Source organism: Narcine bancroftii, chromosome 7, assembly GCF_036971445.1.
Source record: "Narcine bancroftii isolate sNarBan1 chromosome 7, sNarBan1.hap1, whole genome shotgun sequence".
Lineage (NCBI taxonomy): Eukaryota > Metazoa > Chordata > Chondrichthyes > Torpediniformes > Narcinidae > Narcine > Narcine bancroftii.
The window spans coordinates 179,020,933-179,045,841 of NC_091475.1; the positions used below are offsets into that span (position 1 = coordinate 179,020,933).

General features: G+C 38.7%; 1 protein-coding gene across 6 annotated transcripts in view; it reads right to left on the reverse strand.

Moving 5' to 3' along the window:
* Window positions 1-24,909, reverse strand: part of flt1 (fms related receptor tyrosine kinase 1) — a 274,469-nt gene that overhangs the window by 179,040 nt on the left and 70,520 nt on the right. For all 6 annotated transcript variants that reach the window (XM_069891516.1, XM_069891514.1, XM_069891517.1 and 3 more), the window contains exons 8-10: window positions 21,248-21,365; window positions 12,722-12,891; window positions 4,652-4,808 (exon numbers count right to left, since the gene is read on the reverse strand). In XM_069891516.1, coding sequence (XP_069747617.1) covers window positions 4,652-4,808; window positions 12,722-12,891; window positions 21,248-21,365 — 445 coding nt within the window. The remainder of the gene's footprint in view (window positions 1-4,651; window positions 4,809-12,721; window positions 12,892-21,247; window positions 21,366-24,909) is intronic.

Genomic DNA, 24,909 nt, shown 5'->3' on the forward strand with positions numbered 1-24,909 from the left:
AAAGTTTGAAAACCACTGTTTTAATCATTCCAAATTGATTTGTTATGTGCACAGTTTCATAACTCCATAGGAAATGGGCCAATGACAATTTTTATCAAGCAAAATATTTGTAATAATTGGGTCTAGAGCAATGATTCTCAACCTTCCCTTCCTACTCACATACCACGTTAAGCAATCACTTACTAATCATAGAACACTTATGGCATAGGGAATACTTAAAGTGGTATGTGAGTGGAAAGTAAAAGGTTGGGAACCACTAGGGATTGTATTTCTGCAAAGTCCGGATTTATTTTTTATTAGGAAATATTGAAGGTACAAGACCTAAATTAAAATGATCAATTGGAATTTCTTAAATTAGCATTAGCAGAAACAAGGAAATGTATTGAAATTACTTGGAAATCTGATATACTTCTGGCTATGTCAAGGTGGGATGTAGAAATTCAAAGTTGTATTCCTTTAGGAAAAAAATTACCTATAATTTGAGGAATGAATATCCTATGTTTTTTCAAATTTGGTGTCCATATACCCAAATAATGGGATTAAATTTGTAGTGATATTCTTCCTATGCCTCTAGACCTGCTAGATTCTCCTCTGAGTGTTTATGATAGATCTGGAGATGTTTGCTGGATGATGTCTTTCTCTGCAATCCAAAGACTTTGTTTTTTTTTTCTTTCTTTTTTATACCTATAAAGTTATATTATATTACTTTATATATTGTTAGGAGGGAGGAGGTTTGGGGGTCTTTTTTGGATGAGGGTGAAAAATATCATGCACGTAATTTTAATTTTTTTTGATATCTGTAATATTATAATAATCATAATTACATGTATGGAAATTTTTAAATAAAATATAAAAAAAGAAAACCTTTCATCAGGACTGGCAAAAAGGACTCAGACTAGCAACAAAGCAATTGTGGTGGAAATGGAGTTCATTCAGATAGTGAGGAACTGAGATTGTATGTTATTTGTAACAAACGGTAATTACTGACTTCCAAATAAAGGTGTTGATGAACAAACATGTAAACAGATTTTTATTGCAGATTTGGTAATAATGAGTTTCTGCACTTTCTTTTGTCTGTTTTGACAGACATTAGGTTAAATGGATAACAGTGCAATGCAAGAGAGAGTAAGTTAGGCACTGCACCCCCACCATCACATTGTAATGTACATTGGTAAATAGGTCGAATGGGAAAGAACTGGCTGAAAATAACTTTATTACACCATCTCCTCAAAGACAGCTCTTCAGCCATAACTGGGTACAATGAGTGATGATAAAGATGGTAAATATGTGAGCAGCAACATGCACAAACAATCTTATTTATACGCAGGTTATCCTGCGGAGTTATATGTTTATCAATGATTTTCTAGGCCATGATGAATAAAATCTTGCAAGCTGTAGATTATTGATTGTGTAGCCAAGAGGTGAAATAGCTTCCAATTTTGGAAGAATTGTTCAGGCGATTATATGAGTACATTCAGATAGTAGTTGAAGTGAAGCATTTCTGCATCTTTTCAATGATTGGAAATGCATGTAATTTGAAAGTTGATGGCAAATGCTCACCTCCAGTGAAGGAAAGGTAGAAGCCATCACCAAGGCATCGAAACCTCAGAATACAGCACAACTAAGGTTGATCCCTGCTGATGATGTAATATTAAATGCAATTCCTTCCAGATTTTGGCAGGTGCTCAGACCATTATATCACTCAGTGTTAAATGATGTGAAATCGATGGATGTAGGGTAAAGCTGAGAACCTTCCACTGTGAAAGACAAAGGTAGCAAGCACCTCGGATTCAATCCATTCATAACTTTTGCTTGATCTTTGCTTACAGAGCAGACATTTGAAAGCTGTTCCTGGCAGATCCTTTATTTACATGCATTATAGTTATTTTATGCTCTTGTCTTCTTTGGCTTGGCTTCGCGGACGAAGATTTATGGAGGGGGTAAAAAGTCCACGTCAGCTGCAGGCTCGTTTGTGGCTGACAAGTCCGATGCGGGACAGGCAGACACGGTTGCAGCGGCTGCAGGGGAAAATTGGTGGGTTGGGGTTGGGTGTTGGGTTTTTCCTCCTTTGCCTTTTGTCAGTGAGGTGGGCTCTGCGGTCTTCTTCAAAGGAGGTTGCTGCCCGCTCTTGTATTTCTTTTATAACACCACCAGAATTACTCTTTGGGAAAACTGTACCCTGCACTCTTCGACTTCCTCTTACACTACATCCTGCACTTTGTTTTATTATCACACTTCCTCATATACTTAAGTGTAGATAATCTTGCCTGTCTAGCTCACAAGACAAAGTTTTTATTTATGTAAAATTGGTACATGTGACAACAAATAATTAAATTAAATTAAATTCATTATATTCCTTGGACAATAAGTTTACAAGTTGTGCTGAGCAGCAGGTTAAAAATGAAACAAAATTTAAAATCAGGTAATTTCAGGCAAATTGTTTAAAATAGACAGTCTACTGCAACTTCCAAATTTTTTTGAGGCTGATTTCTGTCAATTCAGTAATTCCCATTTTTTTTCAAGAGGTCCCAGCTTTATATAACTATAGATAATTATAACCAGCAAGAGACACAACTTATACAGCTATATCCAGTGCTGTCAGCTATTTCTTGATATTATATGAAAGGAATTGAATTGGACACAGCTTGTTTTGCCTTTAAATATTATATCATAACCCACTGTCATCATTAAGGATAGGATAGAACTGGTACCTCTCTAAAGGAAGGAGTTGCTGTTAGAAGCATTCTGACTTAATCAAGTAACAATGTAAATTTGCAGCATATTTTACGCAAGTTAATTTTTTCCCCAAACTTAAAAGCATGTAGAAATTGTTTTCCTCTATTCCTAATGCTACGAGGAATAGAATTGCCACCTTTGATACACCAAGAACAATTTCTGAAACAACAGCTGAAAGCTAGGCCCTTTCATTGAATTAGACTATATTTTAAAAAAACATATTATTAGCAAATAATTGTTGAGGGACTCACTTCACTTCACTAAAAATATATTTGGCACCATACAAAGCAAGAAATTTATAGACCAATGAGAAAATTAGTTTACTAATCTAGAACTGATTCAATTCCAAATCAGTAAACTTGTACGCTAATCAGTCCTACCTCATTCCGCATCCCACGCAAACTGATGTACTCTCACAAAGTAATAAGCTCTTGTAAATGGGTAAATCATCAATTCCTTCCTGTCATCAAGCTCACAAAAGTCAATAAAATAGACTGAGGGCTGCAGTGTTCACTGCCAGACGTGCATCAGCGAATGTTAATGGTTCAAAATAAAAATACTGAAATTAATATAACACATAGGCAGAGTGTGGATTACAAGACTTTTTTTATTTAAATTAAGTTATAAACAGCTTATAAAGTGAAAACAGCAGAAAGCAAAAATCTTTAATCATTGAACATATAGACTGCAAAATGATTATTAAACACGATGAGGAGAATAAACATACTGGAAATGGAAAACTCAGCAGAATTCAGTTTCTTTAAATATGCCTTAACCTGCCTACAAAATCTACACACTGAACATTTCTGTAGCTTTGAAACTAGGTATGCAACATTTGCAAAAGGATATTTTGATGCTTTTCTAAGTATAAATATAAATGGATAAAAATACCAGTTTTCATCATGGTCCTTGAATAAGCCAGCAATTCCAGACAAATTTTTCTAAAAACCAATCATAAATACTCGGCCTCTATCATCAAAGCATTGCAATTTACTTTCCCTTGTGTCTGTTTAGCGAAAACAAGAAAATCTATAATAAATATTTCAGTAGCTCTTGTCTGTTGTACATTTCTATTCCACATGAACTCAATTGTATTGTATCAAATTTCAATTCTAGTGTATACGGGTAGTACAGGGATCATGCAGAATCAATTTCAGTGTTTTTAAACTGTGCATAGTCTAATCAAACAGATTAAGTAATAACAAACTTTAAAACTAAGATGCATTGCTTCAATGATAAAGCATGGTTTCTAACAAAATGAAAATAAAAATTTATAAATGTTTAACCATGAATAACTCTACAATAAAGGAGATTCACATTAATCTTTGGCCCCTTTAAATATATGCCTCCTGAAAATACCACAAGTGCAAACAAAAAGTGCTTACCATAGGCAGCTTACCAGCAGCTTCTAAGAGTGAAGCTTTGTCCATTAGAAATTCCAATCAAACACAATTCTTTGTACAGCTGCTTATCAGCCATCAGTGTGTGTGAGAGGGTAGGGGGTTGGAATTTGAAGGAGAACCAGCCTCTAAACAGGTATTCAATGGAAGTTTCTGATTAAAATGGTATTTACTAGAGGAGATAATGTGAATTTCATTTCTGACAATTTAAAGTCTTGAGAAAGCCTATTTAATTAAACAAAAACATTTAGCCCCTTTTAATACTGACTGCCCTGAGGATTTTATAATAGTTAACACTGTTTCTTTTTTTTGTGTTTGGCATATAAAAATATTTATTTGACACAATTTGTGGCTACCCACATTCATAAGGCATAAGAAATTATTATAATGAAATATATATTAAACACTGATTTTTAATTAAATAAATGTAAGTAAACCCATAACCTGCACTGAACCCATATTGTTAATAGTACTTTACAATGTAAATAAATGTTAAACAAAAAAAGTTTACTTACTGTGCTTTGGAACTATTTTGGGAACAAGGTTGCCATACCCACAGGATTCTAGGAATGGGGATGCCATAGGCAGAGCACGACAGAGTCTGTTTGCTGCCCAGTGGGTAGAGATCAAGGTTCTGAGTGGGCAGTGCTTTTTCACATATATGTGGTTTTACTGTAAAAACAAATTCATTAGAAAACTAAAGCCGAAAAGAGAGTTACAAAATCAAAATTATGCACTTTGATAAATTATTTAATAAGGCCTTATTCATATGCTCAGAGCCTAATTGAAGACAGTACCATTGTTGCAGTTTAATATATTCATGTTCCAGCCTGTGCCTTTCATTACAATATATTGCTGTGTTTGTGAGAAAACTAGGAATCATTTTGTGAAGATATAAACTGCAATCTTAAGAAAATAATGCTGCCCTACAAAAAGTGTTTGAACAATCCTAGTATACATGTTACAGGATTAAAACAAGACTGTGTGAATGAACAACAAATAAATGTTCTTTGTCAAAGTTCATCTGCTACATGTGAATCTTCTGTTTTTAAAGGTCATAACTCTTCCTTGTAGAAGTTCTATGCACTTGATCAAATTATTGGTAAGTTCCTCAAGAATGGTCATTTGGTAGACACAAAACAAAAATAAGGTGTATCAAATTTGTGTTCCAGCTTGTGTCAGTTATTGGGTTCAGTACAGCACTTCTGCGGTACCCACTACAGCAACTGAAGGCACCCGCTTTGCTTTTGTTTCAAAACAGAATCTCACAGTTTTGGCAGTGTTACAAGTTGCACAATTTTGCTGCTATGTGGCACAGGTCTGCACAGTGGGCTGCATTCATATGTCCTTGTTGAATTTTAATGTGGTTCCACGATTGATTTTCCTATTTTGTTTGACCTTTTTTCTCAAGGAAGGATGATCTTCGCCATGGACCTTCTTTGCTTTTTCTGAGCAAAATTTATTGACTACGGTGCTTCTTTTCCTGTACTTGTTGATCATGAGCTTCACAGTCGACTTTAGTATTCCAGTCCTTCTGGATATTTCATGGATGGACTTTTTACACAAGTGATAGTCAATAATGATAGCTTTTTGAAACTCTGAGAGCTGCTTCAGATTTTCCATTTTGAATGAAGTTGAGACACCTAGGATAGCAAGAATGTGTTTTTTTTATAGTGTCCACAGTTGTTCTAGAGCATTCCCTAACATGACTTTGTCATTTGGTCTTAACTGTACAGGGATTGTCCAAATACATTTTGTAGGGCAGTATATAAATTTACAATTAAAACATGCAATATTATCATACAAGTTTAACATGCAAAATATTGTTTTAATAATTAAGCTTTTGTAAACAGTTTGTGAATATCTAGAGATTGATGAACTGCTCACTACCCTGTCACTTCTAGGATCCTGCATAGATAATATTACTATTGCTATATTTCAATATGCTGGCCTAATATTCAACCTGATACGGTATAAGCTGCCAATATCAAACAATATAGGTCCCGCAAATATTCACCCTGTATAAACGTAACTGCACAGCCAATTCACATAATCAACACACCATCTCTCACTTTTATCATCAAATTTTCATTATAGCAAGAAAAGTCATCATTTTTCTTCTATCCCATCTCAATGTTCTCGGTTATTTTATTCTACCTTCCATATTAGAGAGTTTGTGTATCATCAGTAATTCACCCACACAATACAATGGCTTTTTTTAAATAAAAGAAGTATGGTCAGTGGCATGGACATTAGAATTATCATAAAGGGTTTAAAAATCAATAGTAAGTCTTAAGAACTTCACTTCCACTGAATAACTGGTTTCAAAATGCATTTATTTCACACATTAATTGTTAATAAATGCTTGCTGTCAATTTCACTTCAGAGCAAAATTATCAACTTGTCTTGAATAATTTATCTTTTATGTGCAGAAAGCTTCAAGAAAGCAAAAGCAAGTAGTGGTCTAAGTTTAGATTTCTGTTTCGAAAATTGGAAAAGATTATGGTGTAAGCCACATGTTACAAATTAGATAAATGACTTAGATCAAGACACCAAGGTGCATTTGTAAAATCTGATGACACATGCATATATGCAAGGGGAAATAATGAAGTGATCATATTGCTCAATATTATTTTTTTCCATTTTAGGAAAAATAGTAAAGAGCATAACATCAAGACAGTGAGTGATTACAGAAGCCTGAGATGCAGAGAGATCTGGGTGACATAATTTGTATGATTTATGATGAGCATACATGTTCAGCAAGAAATATGAAAAGTGAACTGAATAAAAAGGCATAGAGTTATGCTTCAATTATATAGGATATAGTGAGACCATATCTGGAGTATTGCAAAGAGTATTAGACCCCTAATATAAGGAAGGGTATTAAAGCATTTGAAGTAGTTCAGTTAACATTTACTTGACTAATAACTGGAATTAATGGATTGTCTAATGAGGAACTGTCAGACAAGATAGGTTTGTATCCCCTGCAGTTTAGAATAGTGGGAAGTTGATTTGATTACAGATCCCAAGAGATCTTAAAACTGACATGGAGATGTATGCACTTATGGAAGAGTAGAGAATTAGTGATGACTTGTTTAAAAATAAAGGATGAGGTGATTTTTTTTTCCCCCTCCAAATGGTTGTGAGTCTTTGGAACTCTCTTCCTCAAGGAATGAAAAAGTTTATTTGAATAGTTGTAAGGCTGAATTAGATAGATTATTGATAAGGGAGAAGGTCTTAGAGATATACAATGATGTTATTAAGTGGTGGAGCTTGCTTGTAGGGCATGTGCCTTCTCCAAATTTAACTCTTAATTGGTAACTATTTATGTATTCTTCAAATTGTTGTGAATTATGCCTCAACTTTAACCTCCCTGTTCCAAAACCTCTAATACATTCCTAGTTTATGGCATGTTAAAGACATTGTAAGTTTGGAGAGCCTTACTTAATGCAGGAATGACTTAGAAGATCAAGCACCCAGTTCATCAGGAGCCCAATTTTCCAGTGAATTGTTTTATTCACTAGGCTTCTTGATTACATAATCACTGGGTCATCACTGTGTGTCACATAAAGAACCTCTATGGACCATAATCACTGGGTCATCATTGTGTGCCACATAAAGAACCTCTATGGACCATAATCACTGGGTCATCACTGTGTGCCACATAAAGAACCTCTACGGACCATAATCACTGGGTCATCACTGTGTGCCACATAAAGAACCTCTGTGGACCATAATCACTGGGTCATCACTGTGTGCCACATAAAGAACCTCTATGGACCATAATCACTGGGTCATCACTGTGAGCCACATAAAGAACCTCTATGGACCATAATCACTGGGTCATCACTGTGTGCCACATAAAGAACCTCTATGGACCATAATCACTGGGTCATCACTGTGTGCCACATAAAGAACCTCTACGGACCATAATCACTGGGTCATCACTGTGTGCCACATAAAGAACCTCTACGGACCATAATCACTGGGTCATCACTGTGTGCCACATAAAGAACCTCTACGGACCATAATCACTGGGTCATCACTGTGTGCCACATAAAGAACCTCTATGGACCATAATCACTGGGTCATCACTGTGTGCCACATAAAGAACCTCTATGGACCATAATCACTGGGTCATCACTGTGTGCCACATAAAGAGCCTCTATGGACCATAATCACTGGGTCATCACTGTGTGCCACATAAAGAACCTCTATGGACCATAATCACTGGGTCATCACTGTGTGCCACATAAAGAACCTCTATGGACCATAATCACTGGGTCATCACTGTGTGCCACATAAAGAACCTCTATGGACCATAATCACTGGGTCATCACTGTGTGCCATATAAAGAACCTCAATGGACCATAATCACTGGGTCATCACTGTGTGCCACATAAAGAATCTCTATGGACCATAATCACTGGGTCATCACTGTGTGCCACATAAAGAATCTCTATGGACCATAATCACTGGGTCATCACTGTGTGCCACATAAAGAACCTCTACGGACTATAATCACTGGGTCATCACTGTGTGCCACATAAAGAACCTCTACAGACCATAATCACTGGATCATCACAGTGTGCCACATAAAGAACTTCTATGGACCATAATCACTGGGTCATCACTGTGTGCCACATAAAGAACCTCTACGTACCATAATCACTGGGTCATCACTGTGTGCCACATAAAGAACCTCTACGGACCATAATCACTGGGTCATCACTGTGTGCCACATAAAGAACCTCTACGTACCATAATCACTGGGTCATCACTGTGTGCCACATAAAGAACCTCTACGTACCATAATCACTGGGTCATCACTGTGTGCCACATAAAGAACCTCTGTGGACCATAATCACTGGGTCATCACTGTGTGCCACATAAAGAACCTCTATGGACCATAATCACTGGGTCATCACTGTGTGCCACATAAAGAACCTCTGTGGACCATAATCACTGGGTCATCACTGTGTGCCACATAAAGAACCTCTATGGACCATAATCACTGGGTCATCGCTGTGTGCCACATAAAGAACCTCTATGGACCATAATCACTGGGTCATCGCTGTGTGCCACATAAAGAACCTCTACGGACTATAATCACTGGGTCATCACTGTGTGCCACATAAACAACCTCTACGGAATTAGTGAAAAAGCAGAAATGATCGGATTGTCAAATTCTAAATGTTCTAAATAATTAATGACAGCCAATGTACATTGAACTGCCTCACACTATTTTGCAACTGCTGAAAAACAGGGACCTCAGCTGCCTTTATCTGATAGTCAATTATTGTTAATGACCAAGGATAAGTATTAGTTCATTACAGCGTGAGCAATATGCTGATTAAATTTCAAGAGAAATGTATAATTAAATGACATCACTAAACTTTGAACCAACCTCAAAGCGGCATTCATTGAGATGTGCGTGTGATAAACGCGAAGGAAATATAGCACAAAGCTATATAGAAGTTGGGCATGACAGAAGGTTTTTTGCCCAATGAAAGATGATGTCTGAAAACTTAGATTTGGAGAAGCAAAGCGTCTAAATCCACAAAGCCAGATATAGTTGTGTTTTATAGTTATTCAAAGGATAATGGTTAAATAGAGGTATTACGTGTGATGTTTCTGGGAAAGTAATTTCGGGTCAGAGAACCCATTGTGGAAAAAAAATCAGAAGAAATAAGTAATTCCTACACACCTCACTGAAGCCTCATTAACTTGTTACATTTACAATGAATACCCCTATCATGTATTTCTTTCATGATCTGACTTCATTTTGGACCAGAGTTTACCCCAGGTGGAAAGCCACCCAAGCTCATCAACGACCTGTGTGGTAAATACACACTTTTCTACCTGAAACAAAACTTAAATTATCCTCCCTATTTTAATCCACTGTTAAGAACATTGACTTCTTTTGAATGTCTACTGACATTCAGAAACATACAAAAAAAATGATGAAACAATCTTCTCTCAAAAAAAACTGAAAAGATGATAACACTATTACAGAATTTGAAGTAAAATGGTAAGATTGCAAGATTGGAGCAGAAGGCGGCCATTCCGTCTCTCCATTTTCCCACTCAGCCCCACTCCCCTGCCTTCTCCCCATAACCTTTGATATCATGACTATTCAGATATCTATCAATCTATGCCTTAAAATTATCCAACAACCTGGTCTCCATAGCCACCCATGTTAGCAAATTCCAGAGGTTCACCACTCTCTAGCTAAAGAAATCTCTTTTAAATAGGCACCGTTCAATTATTTTAAACATTTAAAGAATCTCAATTAATTTTAGAATTATATAAATTACTAGATACATTTCCTGGGCCATTTTAAGCCACTGCTCTCTACTGAAATATGTGGGGTACTTTCAAAGGGCAGTTCCATTGCCCACACTTGAGTCCAAAGTAAGAGTGCAGTTGGCCAAGTCCTAATGAAGAGTATGGTTAAATCTGTTAATCTGTTAACACTTGCAATTTTGGTGGTAATAGATGGGCAAATCTTCTGGACATTATTGTAATTAATAATACTACACATATTTAATTCACTCTTTTAAGATGCTATAGAGCAGTTTAATACATTTTTGAACCAGCCTAAGTTTAAATAAACTGCAAGAAAGATAATCTGATCAGTTTTAAAATGGGCCATGGAGAATTTCAAGGTAGCGCATAAACAAGACTCCAGTATTTTCAAAAGGAGAGATGAAATTAGGGGCCCATAGTGTTAAAGGGAACATGGGAACCAAGGCTCCTGTGTGTGAAGGGGAATGCTGGAGGCAGCGCCCAAACATTGAGATTTCCAAACAGTAAAATAGCTTTCAGAGGTTTACAGGATCAGCACTGAAGCATAAAGTTGGTGGCATTTATGTGGAAAAGATGGAGCAGTTTGGCACAGAAATGTGAGTATTTCCCAACAAGTTCTGGGCCATTTTGTTTCTGTAACTTCTTCTAATGTCACATCTTAAATTGTACCTATCAATCTCAGACTACCATGAAATATATCTCCCTGTCTACAGTATTGTATAATAGAGGGCTTTTTTTTAAACAAATACTGAACAAACTTCAGCACTTGGGCACACTGACATGGCTTTGTGAGGGGTAAGACCCCACCAATTCTTTCTTTATTTAAATTTTCAGAGAATAAATTGGGTGGTGTTTATTGGAAACCCGCAGCCATCCCACTACTGTTTTCATAGAACATTACTGCACAGAAACAGGCCCCTTTAGCCCTTCCTGTCTGTGCCGAACCATTTGTTTTTGCCTAGTCCCACTGATCTGCACCCAGTCCACAGCCCTCCATACCTCTCCCATCCATGTACCTGTCCAAATTCTTCTTAAATGATGAAATTGAGCCCACATTCACCATTTCAGCTGGCAGCTCATTCCACAATCCCACCACTCTCTGTGTGAAGAAGTTCCCCCTTATGTTACCCTTAAACTTTTCCCCTTTCACTCTTAACCCATGTCCTCCGGTTTGATCTAATCTACCCTCAGTGGAAAAAGCCAATCTACATTTACTCTGTCTATCCCCCTCATAATTTTAAATACTGCTATAAAATCTCCTTTTATTCTTCTATGCTCCAGGGAATAAAGTCCTAACCTGTAACTCATTTCCTGAAGTCCAGGTAACATCCTTGTAAATCTTTTCTGCTCTCTTTCTATCTTTTTTGATATCTTTCCTATAGTTAGGTGATCAAAACTGCACACAATACTCCAAATTTGGCCTCAGCAGTGTCTCACCATAATATCCCAACTCCTATACCCAATACTTTGATTTACGAAGGCCAATATGCCAAATGTTCTCTTTACAACCTTAGCCACCTGTGACACCACTTTTAGGGAATTATGTATCTGGATTCCCAGATCCCTCTGTTCTACCCTTCTCCTCGTGTGCATGCTGTTTCTTAGTTTTCCATCCAAAATGCACACCTCACACTTGTCTACCATTTTTTCAAGCCCCTCTTTCCAGCTGGTCCAGATCCCTCTATATATTCCACCCAAGTTATCACAGTTATGTATTTCTAATATACATCCTCATGTTGAAAATCTCAATTGGTTTCTGGTACCATATTGTATGAATTTCTATTTAACACTGTTACATTGCATTCTCTAATACATTATTGCCATCATCTGCCTTGAGAGATGGTAAGCATTATGTTATACTGTCATAAATGTTGAGTGAGACAGGTTTCCCTCTTTTATGTGCTATAGATGTAATTTAAAGCCCAAATTTCCATCTTTACAAGTGATGGGCACAGCTTTTCAAAGAAAGAAAAATAATAGAATTACATTTTATTTTTAAGGGAAAATAGAGGGCTCTGGATTGGCTACTCCTATTTTGAGGATACTGTTTAAATGAAACATTGCAACACTAGAAAGTTCCCGACCTAACCTAATCCATTTATGATTTGACCTAGTCGACAGAGATATCACTTCAGGCATCAAGAAAACAACAGTCTGACTGAATCACTACAAATAAAAGTAAAATATTTTAACAGTCTAATTAAATTTTTTTTTCCCTTTTAGCTGAAGCTGGGTGATTTACTTTATTCATGAATTTATAGACTTCATTTACTCACCATTTACATTGAGATAGAACGTAACATTTTTGAAAAGCTTCCATTGTTTAAGTTCCAGTATTATAGTATAACTACCGATATCCTCTCCTGAAACATCTCTTATAGTTAGTTCATAGCCGGTAATGTTATATCGAATTGATCTTTCAGTAATAGGCTGTCCATTTTTTAACCTGTAGAAAAAGGATGATGCAACAATCAGGTAGGGTAGAAAAATGTTACTGTTGAGTGATATGATGTTCAGTATTCAATTACATATTTTAATTTTCATTGAAGTGTATGCATCTCTACAATAAGAAGCAAGTTTGTATTGTTGTGTCTTTCTCCTAAACTCCACTTTCCTGTCCAACAGCCATATTCCCAATTTACCTACAGTCTAAAATATAGTGAAAATAGTCTTATTTACTCTGTTCTAAAGCGCTGACCTCTTAAAGTAAGAATATGCCCTATGCTTCTAGGTTCCACACTTTTCTAAATAAGGTTCCTTCAAGTTCTTGGAAGTCCAAATTTCAGACCTCTCCTGGAACTAGCACATCAAGGTAAAAGTGAAGAAGTCGCACCAACAACTCGACTTTCTAACAAGTCTGAGGAGATTTGGAATGTAATCAGAAATTCTTATCAAATTTCTACAGGTGAACTGTAGAAAGTATACTGGCCAGTTGTCTCACAGACTTGTTTGGTAATTTCAAGAGCCCAGAAACACAGAGCATAGCCAGGTCCATCCATGCTCTGACCTCCCATCCTCAAGAAGGCAGCCAGCACAATACAAAATGCCCATCACCCTTTGGGAAGAAGATACAAAAGCCTGAAAATCATCACCTCCAGGTTCAAGAACAGTGTTTTTTCTCAACAGTTATCAGAATCTTGAACTATTCATGGTCTTCTCCAACAGCATAAAATAACACTATGGTGTTATTTCTTTTGCACATGGATTACTGTGAATATTTCATATCTATCTTTCTTGTGTACTTATTGTCTCTTTTAATTCAATTCAATTACTTTACGGATGGAATCCCCCCCAGAGGTCTGGAAGGCTGGCGGCAAAACTCTGCATGCCAAACTGCATGAGTTTTTCAAGCTTTGTTGGGACCAAGGAAAACTGCCTCAGGACCCTCGTGATGCCATCATCATCACCCTGTACAAAAACAAAGGCGAGAAATCAGACTGCTCAAACTACAGGGGAATCACGCTGCTCTCCATTGCAGGCAAAATCTTCGCTAGGATTCTCCTAAATAGAATAATACCTAGTGTCGCCGAGAATGTTCTCCCAGAATCACAGTGTGGCTTTCGCGCAAACAGAGGAACTACTGACATGGTCTTTGCCCTCAGACAGCTCCAAGAAAAGTGCAGAGAACAAAACAAAGGACTCTACATCACCTTTGTTGACCTCACCAAAGCCTTCAACACTGTGAGCAGGAATGGGCTTTGGCAAATACTAGAGCGCATCGGATGCCCCCCAAAGTTCCTCAACGTGGTTATCCAACTGCACGAAAACCAACAAGGTCGGGTCAGATACAGCAATGAGCTCTCTGAACCCTTCTCCATTAACAATGGCATGAAGCAAGGCTGCGTTCTCGCACCAACCCTCTTTTCAATCTTCTTCAGCATGATGCTGAACCAAGCCATGAAAGACCTCAACAATGAAGACGCTGTTTATATCCGGTACCGCACGGATGGCAGTCTCTTCAATCTGAGGCGCCTGCAAGCTCACACCAAGACACAAGAGCAACATGTCCGTGAACTACTCTTTGCAGACGATGCCGCTTTAGTTGCCCATTCAGAGCCAGCTCTTCAGCGCTTGACGCCCTGTTTTGCGGAAACTGCCAAAATGTTTGGCCTGGAAGTCAGCCTGAAGAAAACTGAGGTCCTCCATCAGCCAGCTCCCCACCATGACTACCCGCCCCCCCCCCCCCCCATCTCCATCGGGCACACAAAACTCAAAACGGTCAACCAGTTTACCTATCTCGGCTGCACCATTTCATCAGATGCAAGGATCGACAACGAGATAGACAACAGACTCGCCAAGGCAAATAGCGCCTTTGGAAGACTACACAAAAGAGTCTGGAAAAACAACCAACTGAAAAACCTCACAAAGATAAGCGTATACAGAGCCGTTGTCATACCCACACTTCTGTTCGGATCCGAATCATGGGTCCTCTACCGGCATCACCTACGGCTCCTAGAACGCTTCCACTAGCATTGTCTCCGCTCCATCCTCAACATTCATTGGAGCGACTTCATCCCTAACATCGAAGTACTCGAGATGGCAGAGGCCGACTGCATCAAATCCACGCTGTTGAACATCCAACTGCGCTGGGTAGGTCACATCTCCAGGACCATTGCCTTCCCAAGATCGTGTTATATGGCGAGCTCTCCACTGGCCATCATGTCAGAGGTGCACCAAAGAAGAGGTACAAGGACTGCCTAAAGAAATCTCTTTGACCACCGCCAGTGGGCCACATTGACCACCGCCAGTGGGCTGATATCGCTTCAAACCGTGCATCTTGGCGCCTCACAGTTCGGCGGGCAGCAACCTCCTTTGAAGAAGACCGCAGAGCCCACCTCACTGACAAAAGACAAAGGAGGAAAAACCCAATACCCAACCCGAACCAACAAGTTTTCCCCTGCAACCGCTGCAACCGTGTCTGCCTGTCCCGCATCGGACTTGTCAGCCACAAACGAGCCTGCAGCTGACGTGGACATTTACCCCCTCCATAAATCTTCGTCCGCGAAGCCAAGCCAAAGATAACAATAAACTCATCATCCTTATCAGGGTAACAAATTACAGAAAATTTCAGTATATATCAGACAGATTTTTTGTGAGGTTTTCATTATCCCATGAAATTTATTTTCTGTGTAAACCTCGACACAATAATATTAATGACAGAGCAGCAAGTAAAATTAATTTTCAAATAAATGCTCAACTTTCCTTGTCTGTAAAAACAGAAATAGATGCAAGAGTACACCACCCTTGCTCTGCCAGTCAAAATCACAGCTGATCTATTACCTTGTCACCACTTCCTACATTAACCTTGTATACATTGAATTGCCTAACATTCAAAAATCTAATCTTGAATATAGGCCATTCTTGGATAAAGAATGGGTTCTGCTATACAGATATTTGTATATCTATTTTGTTCATAAATCAGAATGTACTCAAAAATCATTCAATGTGGTCAGCATTCCACCACAGAACTGTAATGAATTACATTAAAAGCATTTAATACTAAGAAAAAACCCACATCCCAGATATCAATTTGGAGAACCCTCACAGCACCCCATACATCACAAGTACATCTTACTTCATTAGAGAGTCCAGAAACTTCCTAGTGTGGGGGTCACCAGTGCCTTATATAATAGCAGTAAAACATTTTACTTTAATGCACAAAACTTTTTCTAAAAATGGCTGACACTATTTACCTTACAAAATGCTTTCCATATCCAATTTAATTCTATTTATTCATGTACAAGAACAACTGGGTTCTTCTGAACACTAACAGTTTATAATTTCTCATCTTATAAGTTTTCAGCATTTCAAAAAAAAACATTTTATTATGAGGACCTTTTATATTTGCATTTTATTCCTTGTTGCACATCATTGCCCCTTTGCTTTGCCTGTCTAAATCTTCCTGGGGCTTATCTGCATCTCCCTCACAACCCACATTACCATCCAGCTTACTTCACCAGCAAAGTTTGATATATTCAACTTAGCCCTTTGATCCAATCATAATATAGACTGTGAACAGATTGTTTGTCACAATACTCAGAAAAATATTTGAGCTTTACTAAACCAATTTTGCTTAAAGATATGCTATTGGAAGACCATTGCTTGCATGGTTGCATGTCCCTTTAAGAGCTACCTGCACAAATCAAACTGACTGTGCTGTATCCTGAAAGTGTGAGAACTTGAAACACAGCAAAAGTGAAGATCACTCTGAAACTAATATGAGCAGTTTCAACGCAATAATTCTAAAAGGAAACTTGGTTGTACTAAGAGGATATAGCTTGACTATATTATTTTGTGAAACATGCAAATAAAATCTTTCACAAATAGTGTTGAGCTTATTAAAATGCAGTTTCTTGGCCAAAAAATCTCCAGGTGGAGCAATCACATCAATAAATGCAACGACTTCATACATCTCTACCTTAACTTCTTTGCAATTAAAGCCAACAAACCATTTTCCATTCTAATTGCTGTTTTTTTCTTGTGTTTCATAAACCCACACACAAAATTCCTTTTTACACCTATACTTACTAATTCCTCACTCTTAAAAATATTTGCTTTATACTTTTACTATGTTGAATAATCTCACATTGCCTTCTTGCTCACTCACTTTATCTGACTTTGTAGATACCTTGATTCTTTGATACAATTTATTTTCCTCTTTAGATGTGTATCATCAAAATGTTGTATTTGCTATTTTGTTACCACTTCTGCTGCCCAACTACCAGCTGGATCATTAAACAATGCTTACATCTCATTGAATTCACAATCTTTTTCTCTTTTTGACTGGCACTTCCTGACTTCAAGAGGGATAGATGGAGCTGAATTTCTCAGGTGTATTCAGGAAGGATTCCTGACACAGTATGTGGACCAGTGGCGAGAGGAGAGGCCATACTGGAGCTAATTCTGGGTAATGAACCTGATCAGGTGGCAGACCTCTCAGTGGGGAAGCATTTTGGTGAGAGTGACCACAACTCCTTGAGCTTTAGCACAGCTATGGATAAGGATAAAAGCAGACAAAAGGTGAAAGTGTTTAATTGGGGAGGGTTAATTATGATGGGATGAAGCAAGAACTAATGAGAGTAAATTGGGAACAGATGTTCAAGAGTGAAAGCACAGAACTAATGTGCAGGAAGTTTAGGGACCAGTTATGCTGGGTTTGGGATAGGTTTGTCCCACTGGATCAGGGAAAAGATAGTAGAAAAGGGGAACTTTAGTTGATAAAGCAGGTGGAGCAGGAAGGAGGAAACATGCATTAGATATAGGAAACAGGAAGGGCTCATGAGAAGTATACGTAACCAGGAAGGGGCTTAAGAAATGACGCAGGAGAGCTCAAAGGGGGCATGAGAAGGCCTTGGCCTGTAGGATTAAGGAGAACCCCAAGGTGTTCTATGTGTATGTGAAGAACAGAAGGATGACAAGAATTAAAGTGGGACCGCTAAAGCATGAAGGCAGCAACATGTGCTGGAGATGGAAGAGGTTGGGGAGAACCTAAATGATAACTTTTCTTCAGTATTTACAAGAGAAAAGGACTTTGATCAGTGTGAGGTCTGAATAGAACAAGCTTGTGTGCTGGACAATGTGGAGATTAAGAAGCAGGAAGTGTTGGATCTTCTTAAAAACATCAAAATGGTAAGTCCCCAGGGCCAGATGCGAAATAAACAAAGTTGCTGTGTGGAGTGAGGGAAGAGATAGCTGGAAAAGTAGCTATGATCTTTGAGTCCTCTTTGGCCACAGGGGAGGAGCCAGAGGATTGGAGAATGGCAAATGTAGTCCCCTTGTTTCAAAAAGGTAATAGGGAGAATCCTGGGAATTATAGACCAGTGGGTCTTCTGTCAGCAGTGTGAAAACTATTGGAGAGAATTCTTAAGGATAGGATCTATGAGTATTTGGAGAAGTACAGGCTACTCAAGGATAGTCAGCCTGGTTTGTGAAGGGAAGGTTGTGCCTCATGAGCCTAATTGAGTTTTCTGAGGAGGTAACAAAAGAAATTGATGAGGGTAGGGTGGTAGATGTCATACATATGAATTTTAGCAAGGCATTTGACAAGGTCCACCATGACCGTCTCATTCAGAAAGTCATGAGACATGGGATCCATGGAACCTAGGCTGTGTGAATAAAAAATTGGCTTGCAGGTCAAAAGCAGAGTAGTAGTAGTTGTTGAAGGAAAGTATTCTGCCTGCAGGTCAGTGACTAGTGGAGTACCACAAGCATCTGTTCTGGGACCCTTGCACTTTTTGATTTTTATAAATGACCTGGATGAAGAAGCGGAAGGATGCGTCAGTAAGTTTACAGATAATACGAAGGTGGGAGTTGTGGATGGAGCTGAAAGTTGTCGAAGGTTACAAGAGGATTATAGACAGGATGCAGAGGTGGACAGAGAAGTGGCAGATGAAGTTCAATCCGGATAAGAGTGAGGTACTATTTTTTGGAAGGACAAAATAGAAGGCTGAGTACAGAGTTAATGGTTGGTTACTTAAGAGTGTGGATGAACAGAGGGACCTTGGGGTCTAAATCCATTCATTCTTCAAGGTCACCACACAGGTTGCTAAGTTAAAAAGGCCTATGGGATGCTGGGCTTTATTAATAGAGGAAATTGAGTTCAAGAGTAGAGCAGTTATGTTGTAACTCTACAAATCTCTGGTGAGACCATACTTGGGAGTTTTGTATTCAGTTCCAGTTACCTCATTATAGGAAGGATGTGCAGAGAAGATTTACCAGGATGTTACCTGGATTGGAAAATAAGTCTCATGAGGCAAGGTTAGCAGAGCTGGGACTTTTCTCTTTGGAGCATAGAAGGATGAGAGGAAACTTAATAGTGGTCCTCAAGATTATAAGAGGCATAGATAGGGTGGACAGCCAGTGCCTATTTCCCAGGATAGGAATAGCAAACACCAGACGATACATGTACAAAGTGAAGGGAGGGAAGTTTAGGGGAGACATAAAAAAATGCAGAGAGTTTTGGGTGCCTGGAATGCCTTTCAATGGATGGAGGCTGATACATTAAGGGCATTTAAAAGATTCTTAGGCAGGCACATGGATGGATGGAAGGAAAATAGAGGGTTATGGAGTAGGAATGGTTTAGGGCCTTCTTTTAAGCAATATATGGGTTGGCACAACATCGAGGGCCAAAGGGCCTGCACTTTGTTGGAGAGTTCTATGTAAACACCTCCATCATTTCTTTTTCCTAGCTTCTTAGACCTAACATTCCTCCTTATAACACCATTCTTCTGTGAAACTGCTTCACTTTTAAAATTTAATCAATTGAAATAGGTCCTTAAAAATTATAGTTTTCCTCAGATGAGGAAAGTCACTCTTAACATGTAGCCTTTGTGCAACACACATAAGTACTGGAGAAACTTGACAGGTTATGCAGTGTTCATAAGAAGCAAAGGTATATAATTATTGTTCGGGCCTGAGGCCTTTATCTAGGTATAAACAGAATGCAGGCAGGAGGAGAGAAGAAGGGGCAGTGGGAGGAGCACAGACTAACAGGGAAGAGTCATAGGTGGATCTGGGTAGGAGGGCAGAAGAGAAAAAAAACTAAGAGATGGGGAGGGTGTAGCTCTCTGAATGGAGAGGGAAGAGGGTGCGGAGCTAAAGGAAAGGAGGCAAAGGGATGGGGAAAGAGAGACGGGGGAGGAGCCTGATGGAAACTGGAGGTTGATGTTAATGTCATCTGGTTGGAGAGTGCCCAGTCAAAATATTATGTGCTGTTCCTCCAATTTGTGAGTAACTTTCCAATAGCCTTTGTATCAACTGATGGTTTCTTAAATGATTTCTGTGCGTCTAAATGTTAATCCACATCAGTTATTCTCAACAGGGGGCTCCACAGCTCCCCTGGGACCACAGCACACTTAAGTAAAAGCTGTTTTCTTTTCACCTCTCATAACATTATTATTTTTTTGTTTTTTTTTTAATGCAGTCAGTGTAAAAGAAAGAAGAAACCAAAACTTGATTGCTTCACAAGGGAAGGGGTCCATCAACTTTGAGTAGAGTCTAAGGTGTACCATAACCAAAAAAAATTGTGAATGGCTGTCCTCTATGATATTAATTTTGTGTGAAGATATTGTTCTTTACATGATACCTAACATGATCTGGTATGAACTTCAAACTAGTGGTATCACTTCTTCTGCTTTAATTTAAACAATATTCTATGTTTTTACTAAAGCCATGTAATATATATTGCAAAGGAAAGTCTATTTTCATATTTTCTAAGCTAGGAAGCCAGCGTTTCACTAGTCTTTATTAGAAATAGCATCAGAAGCAGACCATTCATGTCATCAGATCTGCCACACCATGACAACAACATTATTTCCTGCACTAATGCCTTATTTGATTCCAGAACAAAATTAAATCCATGTCAATTTGAATTACTTCCACCAAACCGTTCTGGCTTCAGGCCATAGAATAGTACAGCATATGGCCATGATTTTTTCCAGACCGATGTAAACCTCACTCCCTCCCTCACAGTCTATTGCACTCCTTTTTATAGAACATAGATTTGTTTTCCTTACCTGTTACATAAATGCTAATCAAAACATTAAGCAGTGAAACAAAAATTCAAATCATTGTCTTTAATTTACTGTCAGTAGATTCCCAAGCCCATCCAAGATGAATATATATATACATAGCTAAACACAATTCATTTTCATACATGATAAATTATAGTTCATTATTCTCATAAGAACCATCCATCTTACCCACATGTCCTGACTTAATGGAGAAGTTATGTAAAAACAAACATCTTCAAGCAATATTTTTTATTGTCATTTTCTAGATCTCAGTTATAATTTTAATCTTACCATAAAACATCTGGAGGTGGAAAGGCTTTGACTTTTATTGGGAAACGGTAGACTGCCTGACCAGCAAGCACTTCCCCAACACATGATTTGCGACATCGGGCACTGATAAAAGGCTTTTCTGTTCAAGATAGATAAAGAGAACTATGAATAATGGTTTCACATTAGAAGCAGTTCATTTTAGGAATGGTTTACTTAAATTTATAAGATTAAATTAAGATTTTGCCATTTATATGTATCATAAAATACAAATAGACAAAAATTCCTGATAATATCAGAACAATAGATATTTTCATGACAATATATATTCTGCACACAGAGCAAATTGGATTAAATTATAGAATTAATTCAAACTAAAAAAATATATATATGCTATTGGAGTGGCACTATGGCGGCACTACAACTCCCAGAAGGCATCGAACCAGCCATGTGATGTCAGTGTGTGATGACATCAGCTCGTGTCGAGCTCTTGATTCTGGTTTTATAAGGTTGCGCAGGTGATGAAGAGTAAACCCATTTGATTCACTTTAGAAATGCCCTGTGTGGCTATTTCATCATGTCCACTGCAATTCCAGTGGCCACAATTGGTGACCCTGACGAGTCCAAACACATATTTTTGGACTAAAATGGACTCTGCAGCCATTGTTGTGAAGTTACCACCTTTCTAGACAGCTAAGCCTGAATTATGGTTCCAACAGGCTGGAGTACAGTTTTACCTTTGCAAAGTCGAATTGGTCACCACTCGTTATTACCATCTTGTCAGCGCCATGGACCAGGCTGTCATTAAGAGAGCTGGCAATTTCCTACGGGATCCACCAGAAAGTATGACACTTTAAAAACACTTTTATTACATGTATATGGTAAGTCCCATAGGGAAAGGGCAGCCAAACTACTACATTTCAATGGGTTGGGGGACAGCGTCCCTTAAGAACTAATGGATGAAATACTGTTCCTGGCAGCTTTTTTTTAGAGCAAATGCCAGATGAGATTAAACTCTTGTTATCCAAGTGTTCATTTGAAGACCCAAGGGCTATAGCGGTGGAGGCAGACATTCTATGGCTGGTTAAAAAGCACAGCAAGGAAAGACATATCTGTACAATTAATCCCTCTGACATTGACCATATGTCACTCTAGTGCTCTTAGCACATCACTCCCGACAAGCAGGCATTGCCCCAAGACAAGCAAACAGTGTGTGGACACCTCATCTTGGGGAGTAAATGCCCGCAAGTGCCTTCCACCCTGCTCATTTGCGGGAAATGCCCAAGCTAACCACCAGTAAGGGCTTCAGCAGTTGGCAAGAAACCTGCAAGCATACTGTATGCATGGGACTAGCTGTCTCAGCAAACATTTCTGGTGGATATGGTTTCAGAAGTTATGTACTTCCACCCATCAGTTTTGACACACATTGTCCTACCAGGACCTGCAACTATGAGCAGTTAACAGTTCCAACATTCCGACCTTTGGCACCAGGAAGATGAATGTCAAGTTCGAGAATCACCTCTACTCTTGGCCATTTATTATAGCAGCAGTATCCCGACCTTTGCTTGGTGCAGATTTTCTTCAGACTCATTCATTCCTCATCACTTAAAAGGGTGTTGGCTGATAGATGGAACTATTTTTCAGACTATTCCTCTGACAGACACCTATATCCCTGCTCTGTGCCTTCAAACATTAGGTAAACCAGCAGATGAATTCTCCAAGCTGTTGGAAGATTCCCCTGAGGTTCATCATCATCATCATGGTCCATCCCTTCACAAGTGAAGATGAACACGGTGCCTTGTAGCTCTTCTGGCCTTACAGAACTTTTTGTAGTTGTTGGTACATTGTGATGTGCCACTGCGAATCGTGGAATGCCATGCAGTGCGATTTTTTTGCGAGGCCCACCCAGTCAGTATAGTTGACATGGAATGACTGGAGATTGCATTTGATTACGTCTTTGTAGCAAAGACGTGGGTGGCCAACAAGGGCAGGGTGCATCTGGTAGCCCACCATAGAGGACATCTATGGGAAATCTGCCGTCCTCCATATGGACAATGTGGCCAGCCCACCCACAGGCGGCAAGCATACTTCCAGTCTTCTCCAGGATTTGGACATTTGTTACTCTGTCATGCCATGAGTAGTCTAGGATGGATCTGAAGCAGCGGAAATGGAATGCGTTAAGGTAGTCTTCTTGCTTTCTGTATGTGACACAGGATTCACAGACATAGAGAAGAGTACTCAGCACACAGGTTACTACTCTACAATTTTCTGCCTCCACTGCAAAGCACGATGTTACTCAGCACATTTGTACTAAGGGCCCTCATATCCATGCTAAAGCACACTGCTTGCCTCCAGAGAAGATGTGCTATTAATACCCGGAATTTAAAGAGTATTTAAATTTAAAAAAATTTTTTGAGAAGCTGTGCTTAGCTAAAGAAGTTTACCAAGATGGAGGTACTAGGCATAATTCGTAGCTCCAAGAGTCCTGGGCATCTCCATTATATATGGACCCAAAACACAATGGAGCTCAGCGGCCATGTGGAGATTACAGGCGGCTTAACAATGCCACCATCCCGGATTGTATCTGATGCCTCATATTCAGGATTTCTCTGTTATTTTGCATGGAGCAAAGATCTTCTCCAAAATAGACTTGGTGCGTGGCTATCACCAAATACTAGTAGAGCCAGAAGACATTCCAAAAACAGCAATAATTACCCCGATTCAGTTGTTCGAATTTTTACGAAAGCCATTCAGATTAAAGAATGACGCTCAATCATTTAAACGGATGATAGATGTTTTAGGACGTGGTATGACCAATGTCTTCATTTACCTCAACAACATCTTAGTGGCCAGTGGGATTAAGGAAGAACATTTAGAAATTTTCGTACATTTTTTATTCATCTTCAAAAGTTTGGACTGACCATTCATCCGAATAAATGTATTTTTGGACAAGAAATTATTGATTTCTTAGGGCATAGGAAGGTGTGACTCCATGACCATCCAAACTTGAAGCCATTACCAAGTACTCAAGACCTGCTACGGTTAAAAGCCTGCAGAAATTCTTGAGAATGGTAAATTTTTTAACTGTCAGTTTCTTCCAGAAGCAGCTCATATCATGAAGCCTCTTTTCGATTTACTGTCCAGAAACGCCAGAACCATTCATTGGACTGAAGAGGAAAGCAATGCCTTCTTGAAGATGCAAGGTTTGCTGACTCATGCCACTTTGCTCAGCTATCCAGTTTTAAATGCAGCCATTGCCCTTTCTACAGATGCTTCCAGTATGCCTCCATAGGAGGTACACTTCATCAATATGTCAAATGGCAATGGTAACCGCTAGCATTCTTCAGCCGCCATCTTCATGAAGCAGAGAACAAATACAGTGCTTTTGATAAGGAGCTTTTGGCCATTTACTTGTCTATTCGACACTTTCATTATTTTTTGGAGGCCAAAGATTTTATTATGTAGACTGACCACAAGCCCTTGACATTTGCATTTTCCAAGGTTACACAGCACTGGTCAGCTTGACAACAATGGCAATTATCATTCATTTCAGAATTCTCCACAAAAATACTACATAATTCTAGAAAAGACAATGTAGTAGCTGATGCACTTTCCTGCTCTGCTCCACTCGAGGTTTCCTCTGTAGATCAAGGTATTGACTACACAGATTTGGCCACGGCCCAAGA